Consider the following 13,031-nt stretch of genomic DNA (forward strand, 5'->3'; position numbering starts at 1 on the left):
CTCGCTCTCTCCTCAGCTCGCGGCGAGAGAATTTCAAACCACGAGCACGAGAGCGAGAATCATGTAACGAGCAAACCACGTGGTCGCTCTCCTGTCCCACGCCGAATAAGAAAGCAACAGATTATTACAAAAATAGGACCACAGGTGGCTTCCGCCAACTTTTAATTGCTTTCGAATTCATATACTCGCTCTGACACTATTTCGTTTCTTTTTTGTTTTAAAGCGTAAAGTTTATTCATCTCATATTCATTTGCTTAATTTGGTATAGAGAAAATATAGTTATATTTGTGTGTTTGTATGTACTTTACTTCGTATTGATTTGTCTAAATTGTTGAGGGAAAATCTGCTGCCTATATTATATTGGTTTGGAACTTGACTAGAAAGAGAGGGAGAATAAATATTTCGATATTTTGTGATTTCATTTCCTTCGTCTTTTATTCTTTTGGGGTTGATATTTTAACGTTGATTTCCATCTGCTGCCTTTTGAGAAGATCGTTTTAAGATTTAAAATTGTAAAAGGAGCTGAAAACTTTCATAATGTTTTCGACAAACGGGAAGAGGACTTAGCCTAAAGAGTCTCACGCTTGTCGGTGTAATGGCTGGAAATAGATACCTAGTCTTATTTTTTTTTCTATGTCAACAAATGGACAGATTTGAAAGACGCGAAACCGTGCGGCTAGAATTAGAGAAATGTAAATAGCTGGTCGGAAAGAAGGCGGATAGAGATGTGTACATTGGGACAGTTTAACGATTTAGAGAAGGACGAGGTGCGCGAAAGGTGCCAGTCTTTGTGCGTCAATCCGAGTGTATAACATGTGTTAATTTACTTCATTTTTTGTCTTCTTATTTCATTCATAGTGCCGTTTCACCTAGAGCAAGAACGACGCATTCAATTTTGCTTGTGTCTCCTTCAGTACGATATAAAAATGTTTCAAAATCGTATTTAGGTCCATCGGGGGCCTAAAGCTAGAGTATGCGTGGGAGAAAAAAACGCAAATCACCACGGCAACGCGAGTGTCAGTGTCATTTCGTGTACGTTTCAAATTCCTTCGCTGTCTTTAAGAGAAAAAAAAAACTGTTTTCTTGTGAGCAAAATTGTCCTAAATGCACGCTACCTGTCAATCAAACTTGAAATCTCATCGACCATCGCACTCTGCTATTTTGCTTATTAGCTTTCCTATTCTGTAATTATATCACTGTGTGGAACAAAAATGTGCATCGTTCGTGTTTGTGCGGGTGCCTTGCTTTGATTGCTGACTAAAACAACCCTCTGTTTCCGTATCAATTCTTGTTACTAAGGACAACGGAAGCACAACCGTTTGATTGTTCTTCTTATTTTTTATATTCTTCCTCCTCTTCCAGCACCTACTGATCGCATCGTTTTGAAACTGTCGATTGTCAAACTTTACAACCGTGGCTTTGAGCGAGTTGATCCAAGTCCCGGGGCCGATTTCCGCTGCAGCCCAGAATAATCCAGGCACTGCGCAGGTGAGCAAGCACATCCTCGTCCGGAAACGACTAAAATAGATAAAAATTACCATTCAAACATTGATGGTTTTAAGGCATTTCAATCAAACCAACCGTCTCCTGCCGGGCGGCAATGACCATCCGCGCCTTGAACAGCTCGTAGCACAGCACTCCCTTTACGAAGCACTCGCCATAGCTCAGCTTGGCCAGTATCTCCAAAATGTCCAAGCAGTACTTCTCCTTCTCCACCAGCAACTCCAAACTGGAATCGTCCTGGATCTTCCGGATGGCCTGAAGCTTCAGCTCCACCGTAAACTGATTGCACGGTAGTAGAAACTTGGACACGTGATCGTTCAGGTACTCCACAATATACGCCGCGTCCTTCTTGACGGCATTGTTCAGGATCATCCGGCCGGCAATCTCCTGGATCTTGGTGACCTTGGCATTACTCATGGTGAGCCCACACGAGTCGCACTGCCAAACGGATGACACCTTCAGGGGATTCAGCGAAACCATTCGACCCTGCGGACAGTTCTCCCGGACGCACTTCAACGCTCCCAGGTAGGTGCCCAGTTCCTGGAAAGAAAAAAAGAAAACACATTTCAAATAAAGCCATTTCCATTTGGACGTGCTATTTAGAACACAAAGAGAACCGAGCTCCGAGCACCGAAGGTCATTAGCAAAATAACTTTTGCGTGACATCGTGCCGTCACTTTGGGTCACGATACAATGTTTTGCTTCCCCTTTCTGCTGCTGCAGCTTTTTTGCTAAGTTGAATTAGAATATCCGCTCGGACCGTTCCGTTCGACCGACAGACCGACGGTCGACAATCTAATTGAAGGCTTTCGCTCACGCTCCCAGGAGCCTCATGTGGCGTGGGGATGTGCCCGTTTTGAGTGAAAAAGGACCTACAGGGTGGCTTTTTGCCGTATGAAAGGTAATTTAGCGCTTTCTTAGCATTTCAAGGAGGTTTGAAATTCTAGGTTTATGTTTGGGCTTGTTTTGCATACTACGGCCTATCGGTGAATCTTGTGTCAATGTCAATGTTTTCACCATGCTTAAGGATTGAATGATTCGAAACAAAACGCAAAGACGTCTATTGAATAAATTGCGTACTAAACTATTTATGTTTGGCAACTCTGTTCACAGGTTTTGAGTGATTTTACAAATGTGTTTTTCTAGAGATCGAAGAAGGCCGTGCTGCAAATTGGAAATAATTAGAAATGGGAAGTGGAATTGATAAATGTGTAGTGGAATTGTTAGTGGATTGCATGACGGTGACAAAATTAAGTGGCACTCCTTTCAGTTGCTGGCGGCTAGTAAATTTCTGGAAGACAGCAGTTTGTTCCAATCGGCGCTTGATTTAAAGTTTCAAAACATTATCACTGATTTCTAGATAGAGCTGGAATTAGGGCGTAACAGTCTTTGTTAACAATGACTTCTCTCGTTGATTTCTAGGAATTCAAGGCACGCCTACACAAACCAACATATCCATCGAGTAGGGGAGGTCTTCCCCTACTCGATGGTGATGTCGATTTGCCAGGGAGAGCCATGACTTTCGAGAAATCGTCGAGAGAAGTCATTGTTTACAAAAGCTGTTACGTCCTAATTCCAGCTCTATCTGGATTTATTTGCATCGATAAGGTATAGGCTGTTTCGATGTACCTGCAATGTAGAGTGGGCTTGGTGATTTTGAGAGGAAAATGTCAGCCATACCGTTTGTTTACATCATAATGACGATATTCAAAACTCAAAATAATGCATATCTTATTGCACATAATGCAAATTTACATAGGAAGAGGTTTCATTTTACGATTTTCTACAGATCTAAACTAATTTACAGCTCAAATAACAACACATTAAACATCCGAAAGATCATAACCGCTGGTACAATTTTATAAATCATCATTTTTCTCATGAAAAATATATAGAAGCATCTGCCGATGACGATTTCAAGCACCCCCCATGGATACATTAATCAGAAAAGGTGACAATCTAGCGTTCAGAATCATAATGGCCTAGCTGCGAAGATCGATTTTCTCTTCGCATAAACACAGTTCAGTGAAACAATTATCCGAAACTATTACAATACAGTGTAGTGAAAGGTTGTATTAGCTTGCAAATACAACATCAGACCACAGACAAACAGACGTAACTCTTTGAAAAAGTTTTTCTTGTAAACATAGTATCTCAAGTCATAGGACCTCAGTAACGACATCTCTCGGCTTCTCGCGGAAAACAAGCTTGCTCGCTAATCGGCCATTTTATTTAAATCTGGTTGCTGCTACAGTGGTAGAAAAGCTGAAACCTATGTATAGACCTAAAAATCTGAAAAGAAATAATGTTTTTTTTTTATATTATATGTCTATTGAGTAGTCCTTATGTTTTCTACGAACGTAGCACTAACCAGATTTAATTTAACTACTCCATTTGCAAAATAAAAGCATTTTAAGATTACACTCACTCGTATACCTCACCGTGTAAAATTTTGAAACCATCACAAGGGGTCAGATCCGCTCACCAATCTTGGGTCATCTTTTTTGTCAGTATGCCAAAAGTGTGCCACAGGTGTGCCGATTATGCCAGTCATAGAACAAGCTGCGATTGCTTGTAAAATATCCATTCCGGCAACCCGGTATTTCTGACACCTTGAATGTTTTGGTTTGAAATTGCAAGGATAAATCGGATTGAGGATGACGTGGGAAGTGGCGGGAATCCAAAATTTCGGTATTTTGCGTTTATTGGATATTAAAAGTCCTGTGTTTTAGGGTTTTATAATGCCCTCAAAAGCAGACCTGAAACCTAGCCTTTCGTGACATAAAGTAACGGCCTATCAGCGGCTGGAAAGAGTTGGAACCGGTGGGGAACATTGTTGGAGACCGACTATAGAGGATGATGAATAGACTTCTGTAGTTTGTTTTGTATGAGTTGCAGCATTATTTGAATTAAGGGTACTAATGGCGTCTGATTAACTGCATCTCTCTCTCTTGAGCCCACTCTAGAACCTACATTTCGTATTTAGATCTATAAGTGAACAACTGGTCTGAGTTACTCTGGTATATTCAATTAGAGGATGTTTCTGAATATACAGTCAAACAGCACGTAATGTTGTGAACAAGCTCAATTACAGTTGTCTAACAGTGCTCCCATTTTATTACAACAATCCAATTCCGAGGTTGAGCCGAAGGTTTGCAGATGGATGTGCCCAAGCTTTGCCGAATCTAATTTCGGCACAATGTGCTGAGTGACTTACCCCTTGAACCATCATCACTCTCATAGTTCTTCTATTCATCACCAACGTAGAGTGAGCCATGCGGGTTTGAGAGGAAACGTCAACCAAACCGTTTGTTTAGATCGGAATTATGATTTTTCACAGCGCAATTTAAAGCATTTTTTTACGATTTTCCACAGATCTGAACTGTTTTTCACCTAAACTATTAACACATAAGAAATCCAAATGATCATAACCATAAAGGCACTATTCAATTTTCCATTTTATTCATCAAAAATATTCCTATACACCGCAGGAGCCGTGCAAAAACGATACAGAATTAATTTTTTCAACTGTAGCTTTTGAGCATCTCAGATGAATCAATTTATCAGGAAAAGTGAAAAAGTGTTCCGCTTCCAATGTCTCTCACGGCAAAAATGTCTGCTCACAACACTCTTTTTTGGCGTTCTCCTATTCACCACCAGAGGTTGAATTGATCGCTTAGTTTCTATTATATAGGCGTATTATGAGAGAAAACGTCCACCAAACCGTTTGTTTACATCAAAATTACAGTTTTACATCAAAATTACAGTTTTACATCTCAAATTAACGCATACTTTTATATATATCTTGCAAATTTCCATCGGCAGTGGTATTTTTTTCTATTTTTTAAACTGATCGACAGCTCAAATAGCCACACCAAGAGCCACACATTAAAAATCAGGAAGATCATAACCGCTGGGATGGTTTTATAAATCTTCAGTTTTATCACTTAGTTTCTGTTGCATGCGCCTATATGTCTTAATGGAAACTAAACGATCGATTCAACCTCTGGTGGTGAATAAGGGAACCCTCAAAAGAGTGATGAGGGCGAAAATTCTGAAACCATCATCATTTTTCTATTTCTCCTATTCGCCACGAGCGCTATCGTTGGATCACCAATTAGGAAGTGACAGCTGACATATCCAAAAGCTCATAGGCCTTTTTAATGCACCACCAACGTAGAACGCGCCACGTGGGTTCTAGAGGAATCGTCAACCAAACCGTTTTTTTTTTACATCAGAATTAGGACTTTTCACAACGCAATTTTAAGCATTTTTCATTGAACATCTTGCCAATTTCCATTGGTAATGAGAAGAGAAAGATTTAACGGCGCCGGTGGTGTAGTGGTAAGCGTGATTACCTCTCACCCCAGCAGGCCTGGGTTCAATCCCAGTCGGCGCCGCCGGGATGTTCTGAGGCATAACATCTCTGATCACGCCTTCCTTCGGATGTGAAGTAAAGCCGTTGGTCCCCGGTTCATGAGTTGATGGGTCGATAGGTAGGGTCCAGGTGTGGGAGCTGCCTTCCTGGCACGTCGGTAGCATTGGTGCTCAGCACGGAAAACAAGATCGACGGAAAAAACAAACCAAACCAAAGGAAAAGAGATGAGAAAGAAATCCGAAAGATCATAACCACTAAAAGGCACTATTCTAATTTTCAATTTTTCTCAACAACAATATTCCTGAACATCAGGAGGATCCTTGCGTGATACAGAATTATTTTTTGCGACTGTAGATCAGGTTTTGGAGCATCTCCGATGAATCAATTTTATCAGGAAAAGTGAAAAAGTGTTCTACGGCACAACTTCGGCACAATCTCGTAGGCATTGGATGGTTCATTAAATTGAATGGGAGCACTGCTGAACAGCTGTCATTGAAATTGTTCACTCAAAAATATTACTGAACAAAGAATGATTAAAATTTAATCATTTTATGTTTAAGCAATCATTGTGTATTTTTTTTTCTTTATTACCGTGATTTTTAGCCATAGGCTACACGTTATACAGCAGATGATCAGGCTAAATCCTGCCTAAACAATAGGTTTCAATTTGACATGAACGTGACGTATAACTGGCTGTGATTACCCAACGAATGAGACAGACAACATTTTAAAAACTTAATGTAAGGTGAGGATTAGATCGGGGCTGTGGTGAGGACTGGTTGCGCGAACAAGGTAGAGCTCCACCGTAGCAGACAGTGCCCGGTCCGGCGGAGAAACCCCGACGGCAGAGAAAAAATAGAAACGTAAAAAGCACACGATCAGTGCAGCCACCGACGGGGGGCTAGATTTGATCATACAAGTGGGCTTCTTTCAGAAAGGCAATCAGCGCAGCCAACGTCGAGGGGTCGTAGCCAAGCAGATTACTGATGTTCTCCGGGAGTCCATGTTGTTCGCGTAGCTTCTGGAACTTCCGGGCAGACACATAGCACGTGTTCCACCGAGGCGGGGATGCTGAAAATTGAACAGACCTTGCGGAAAGGTGTCCCATCGAAATTACAGGAAATCCTCGCATGGCCGGTCCGGAGTCTTGATATGATCCGCTGGTCCTTGTACTTTTTGCTGTCCGGCCAGGAGCGCACGGTTTCCTTGATCTTCCTACAGAGTTATCTCCGGCTTGGAATCCACTCTTAATCCCCTTATCCATTTTGACGACGTTTGATCGTCAACTCTTTTCTCCACGCCAGTGGACCCTGGCCACCGGGGGCGGTAACGGTTGGCTGCAGTGCGGAGGGCTCTGTTCCCCTCGTTGAGGAAAAAGACCCTTTCGTTCCCGGATGTCTTAGCAGCGAGGGCAGCGGCTTTCTTAGCAATGGCTGCAGCAGATCGATAGCGGAAAGGGAGAATTCCGATTTCCACACATGCGGCGTCTGCAGGCGTGGAAGGGAGAAGGCCGGATACGATGCGATCTCGTTCCATTTCATGATCCAATTTAATAATTTGGAGTCATCTTGCTAGAAGTTATTATAATCGATAGTTACATAAGTATCGGTGTGTTAAAACAGTGATCAAATTACATTAGCAAAAAATGTTAATGGAATAATTCAGATCTCCGGCTTTACGTTGGATCATCAGTATACTTGCAGTGCATTATGGCGAATCCATTCGTCCGGTAGCACCACAGTCTACTTCTTCTGCATATTGAACCTCAAGCTACTGCTGAGATCAATACTTGGAACTAGTACAAAGGGAAATGAGAAGAACGGATCGTTATGTCCGCTTGTGGTACATTAGCGCTGAAAGCCACGTGAGACTGAGGTGAGACGAGGGGAGATACAAATAGAATTCTTTTCACGTTGATTCCATAACACCTAGCCCATTCTCTACAAGTATATTCATTTGTATTCTCAAAATGAGTTTCACAATAGAACGCTGCATTGTGAAAGCTGAATTGTATACCAGAAGTTCTAGACAGCTGCAAAGCTAACAGTGCACCACAAAGCTCTGAAAAGCCGTATACCTAGGTAGGAATTGTCTTGTTATGTTGATTTGGTGGATTTTCTTTAAGATCATTTCTTTGCAGGACATGCTGGGTCATTCGAGACAGAAGTCGTACAAGTGTGAAAACTGTGGAAAATACTTAAGGCAATCGACTACAGATTCACGTTAGGACCCACTGGAATGAACGGCCCTTGCTTACACAATTTACTTAAGATTTTCAACGAGAAGAATAATCCAACAACCCACATGCGTACTTCTTCACTCGCCTGCAAGGTCTATCGACCGTAGCTTCATCATCCAACTGGGCTGGCCAAACACGTCCAGATTTACTGAGCAGAGCAGAAGTTCAACACCGGATGTACTGGATGCACCAAAGTCTTCATAAATGAGGACGATATGGGAGATCACGTGAAGCAGCACAATAATAACACACCAGATTTGCCATGAAACGTTCACCAAATCGAATAACCTGAAAACCCACATGAAGACGCACATATTGCAGGATTCATTTCAATATTTGAGTTCGCGTTCGTTTCCAAACGAGGAAGAAGTCAGCCGTCATTCGTTGGTAAATTCATCACCAAAGCCGTTTAACCATAGAGGTAACTCTAAGACCAGAAGGTCTCAAAGAAACGAGCTCAACTTTTTAGCTCAGCTCTGGTACTATCTTCGGTCCCAAGCTAATCGATGCACCCCTCTAAACATAAGAAAATCCACGAACCCCTCATTTTATCTGTCAAACTTTCATAGTGAATCAAAACAAAAATAGTGTAGTACTGGAATTCATACTAGAATGGGGTACGTTAATCGATTTGCTTGGGACCAATAGGTAAGCCAATTTAAAATCGTTAGTTTTCACCGGGTGGTTTAACCATAGAGGTAACTCTAACTCCTGCATGTTCTGCATGAATCCACACACCCCTGATGTTATCTGTCAAACTTTCATAGCGAATCAAAACAAACATAGTGTAGTAATAGAATTTCAACTAGAATAGGGTACGTTAATCGTTTGCTTGGGACCAATAGGCTACTAAAGTGGTGAGCCAATTTAAAATCGTTAGTTTCGTATTGATTGTTGGTTTAACTGTTCATACTACGGAAAACAATTTATTTAACCTGAAGACTCACGTCCGGACCCACACGGGTGAAAAATCGGTTTCAGTAACATTCTCTGTTTGTGGCAACTATCTGGAATTCAACATGACGACGTGTAGTGTCCTTGTGTAGGATCTGGATCTGTGGATAATCCGTATCGGTCCATACACATTGCTATAGGATAGCGATACCACGGTGGACTGTAAAATCAATATCATTCTTTGGAATGAATCCTGTTCTTGCCGGTTGATCAGGAACATTCACAGGATGCACTTTGCTCGATTTTGAAGAGTAGTTTTTTTGAACCCTTTCAAATTTTCAAATCGCCTCCAGCAGCTTTTGAAAGTTTGCCTTGTCTTTGTCCTTCTTATACCGAACCAACAACTTCACCGACGGAATGCCCTCCTCACCGTCCTTCTCGACCTTTTTCTTGCTGGTCAGGAAAAGGATGGACTTTTCACACAGCACCGTAATCGTATCGGTCAGCTCGTATCCCAGCAGCCAGGCCAAAGCATTCAAGCTGTCAGAAAACCAGGTTGCTAAATATACCATAATATTCATATTTTATAAATCAAAAAATCGCAGCTTACTCTATGACCGGCACAATCGGCACAGCAGGTGCACACTTGCGGCACAATAAAAAAAAAGTTGTCCCAAGATTGGTGTGCAGAGTGACTAACCCCCTTGTTCTACTTCCTATGTCTCACGGCAAAAATGTCTGCCCATAACACTCTATTTAACGTTCTCCTATTCACCACCAGAGATTGCATCGATCGCGTATGTTCTACTAAAAAGGCGTATTACCATAGAGGTAACTCTAAGAGCAGAAGGTCCCGAAGATACGTGCTCAACTTTTTGGCTCAGCTCTGGTACCCTCTTCGGTCCCAAGCTAATCGATGCACCCCTCGAAACATGGAAAAATCTACGAACTCTTCATGTTTTCTGTCAAACTTTCAAAGCAAATTAAAACACACATAGTGTAGTACTAGAATTTTCACTAGAATGGGGTACATTAATCTATTTGCTTGGGACCAATAGGTTAGTCAATTAGTGAGCCATTTTAAAATCGATAGTTTCGTATTGATTGTTGGTATTATCAAGCTTACATTACATACAACATTCAACCGATAAGGTTTTGTGGTCAATTCAACTATAACAAGGAAGATTTTTTTGGTTAGTGTTTGTTTATGCGCAAGACGTCATTTTATCATTGATCATATCGAGCGGGTGAACAAGTGCTTTTAATGTATACATAATTAATTAAATCGGACGTATAATTAATGGAATCGAACGAAGACTCACGCCACTATGTGGAATTGATTGTTGCAGACCCGCAGGATTCAGAGCTCTCTGACGGTAGGTTAATAAAGTGTAGGAATTATCTTTTCTCGGAAAATTTATTTGGCGCCGTTATTTATTTTTTTTTTTAGATACTGATTTGGATTATGATGGTAATCCGGAGCTACACAACTTGATCACCGAAATATGGGGTCTGGATCGAGTGATTTATTACATTTTGATTGGTAAGCTGAATGGAAAATTTTCTTAGTTAGTGACAAATTCTGAAAGTCATAATTTTAGCTCAATGATATACTGTGGAGCATGCCGCTGGACGAAAAGGCACTTTAACCAAATGGACTGCCTACAAACATGCACTCCGCCAAAAACTAATGGTGTGGGAAAAAAGTGTGCTATACCACGAAACAGAAGCAGCTGCTGTTTGCTGTTTGTAGTTCGTAATCCATTAGACAACTATTATAAAAGAAGCATAAGCTATTTCGGTGAGCCACCAATTCATATGTAGGGTAGAGCGCTACTTTGTCGTAATCGCCCATTTCCGTTCTATCGATCAGAAAAGATCAATAATTCAATGATTTCACCGTGCAAAAATCGATAATAGGTTTGTTCCGATGCGTTAGTTCATTAGCTACAACATAAATCCTGTTAGAGCGCATTGTTTGAATATTTACACTCATTGTTCTCAAAACAAAAGAAGCGCTCCTAGCGAATCCCCATTTCTACGTTTATCCGTAGGACGAATAAAATCTAATGGTGTTTCAATGCGTTAGGACGGCATTGAAACTCGTAGAACGAATTTAGAATCAAGAAGCAGTATTAGATTTTAAACAATATCCCAACAATTTGTGACTCTTTATCAAATCGTATGGAAAGGTGAATAGATTCAGAAGTTATCTTTGATAGAAATTTTCCTTTTTTGTTTGAACTCGTTCAGAAAAGAGAGGTAAAGCGCGGGTTGTGCTTAGTAGGACGGAAATTAGATCAAAAACCCTACACCGTAAGTGAAAATAAGTTTGTAAGATTGAAAAAGTATTTTGTGTACTTTGACTTTATGTTTAGTATTACCATAAGGGTAAGTATAAGACTAGAAGGTCCAGAAGAAACGTGCTCAACTTGTTGGCTCAGCTCTGGTACTCTCTTCGGTCCCAAGTTAATCGATGCACCCCTCGAAACATAGGAAAATCCACGAACCCCTCATTTTATCTGTCAAACTTTCATAGCGAATCAAAACAAACATTGTGTAGTACTAGAATTTTGACAAGAATGGGGTACGTTAATCGATTTGCTTGGGACCAATAGGCTAGTCAAGTAGTGAGCCAATTTAAAATCGATAGTTTCGTATTGATTGTTGGTATTACTTCTGCGTGAAGTCAATGATTTACATAGTTGAAGATGCTAATTTCAAATAACAGACTGAAGTGGTAATTTTTATACGATAGATGTGGAGATGAAAGCATAGAATTGATAGTTCCGTTTAGAGTACGGCAGTGTGAAAATTGCATATAGAGAGTTGAAAGCGAGCTAGACAACTTTTAGGAAGGTACAAATCAGTTTTATCATCTCCCTTTACCAAACTCCCCCTTTGGAGAGGGGGAGTTTGGTAAAGAGATGCCTTCCTTCAAATAACAACTGGAGTGCGGTAAAAATCGGTAGAACTGGTTCAAAAACATCTTTGGTACATGAGCGGGTCGGCGATCATCTCTTTTTGCCAGTGGTGGCGGGGGGCACACCCCTCACCAAAGGGGGGAGTTTGGTAAAGAGAGATGATAAAACTGATTTATACCTTCCTAAAAGTTGTCTAGCTGGCTTTCTACTCTCTATACGCAATTTTTACACTGCCGTACTCTAAACGGAACTAACAATTCTATGCTTTCATCTCCTCATCTATCGTATAAAAATTACCACTTCAGTCTGTTATTTGAAATTAGCTTCTTCAATTATATTTTGTATAGTTTAGTTTTGTAAATAATGTCGCAAATAAAATTTGAACGCCTAATAAATTAATTTCAATGTTCAGAATACTATTATACTCTAGTTTCTACAATACCATAGTAAATTTACTATTTCGCGTGTTTAAAATAAGAAAATTTCCGGCTAACAATACAATTATTAATAGTTGAGTTAACAACCCAGTGATCAAAATTACTACCAAAAACCTATGCTACGGAAATGGTAAAAAATACTACACTTATCGTTAACTTAAATATGAAATCACTCCGGTTGAAAAACGTTGCCGCTGGTCTCTCAATATTAACCACAAAAATGGTAATTTTCACCACAAAGTTATTTTTAGTGTAAAGACATATAAAGCAATCCCCACACGCATAAATATATTGACGCGAAGGGGAATTATTGACAAAAATATTGATGATGTGAATACAGAAATATTGTCAATATCGATCTATTGACGTCAATATAGAATGTACGATTACTGTCAATAAAAGCAAGCGTGTACGGTCCAATTAACAGCTACCTCATTTTAAACGAAAATCTTTCATAAATCGCCTTGTGAAATTCATAAGTTTAATTGCCTCAGAGTAAAACGTGATTGCAGGGAGAAATTAATCCAAAATGCTAGTGCCAAACAATGGGAGTTGGATTGTAAATGCATTTTAAAAATGTGTTTTTCTAACATTGGAAGGCGTTTTTATGTTTGAATCGATCGTTATTCGGTTGTTTAGTTGTTCGGCTTCAGCGC

The 13,031-nt window shown here is 40.4% G+C and overlaps 1 protein-coding gene across 1 annotated transcript in view; it reads right to left on the reverse strand.

Moving 5' to 3' along the window:
* Positions 1 to 305: 305 nt before the first annotated feature.
* SmydA-8 (SET and MYND domain containing, arthropod-specific, member 8) overlaps positions 306 to 13,031 on the reverse strand; it is a 49,093-nt gene continuing 36,367 nt past the window's right edge. The window contains exons 2-3 of the mRNA XM_065219053.1: positions 1,582 to 2,043; positions 306 to 1,518 (exon numbers count right to left, since the gene is read on the reverse strand). Of these exons, the coding sequence (XP_065075125.1) occupies positions 1,399 to 1,518; positions 1,582 to 2,043 (582 nt within the window). The 3' untranslated portion in view covers positions 306 to 1,398. The remainder of the gene's footprint in view (positions 1,519 to 1,581; positions 2,044 to 13,031) is intronic.

Source organism: Ochlerotatus camptorhynchus, unplaced genomic scaffold, assembly GCF_037179485.1.
Source record: "Ochlerotatus camptorhynchus isolate MF236.1 unplaced genomic scaffold, CSIRO-AGI_Acam_v1.1 ptg000098l, whole genome shotgun sequence".
NCBI classification, from domain to species: Eukaryota; Metazoa; Arthropoda; class Insecta; order Diptera; family Culicidae; genus Ochlerotatus; species Ochlerotatus camptorhynchus.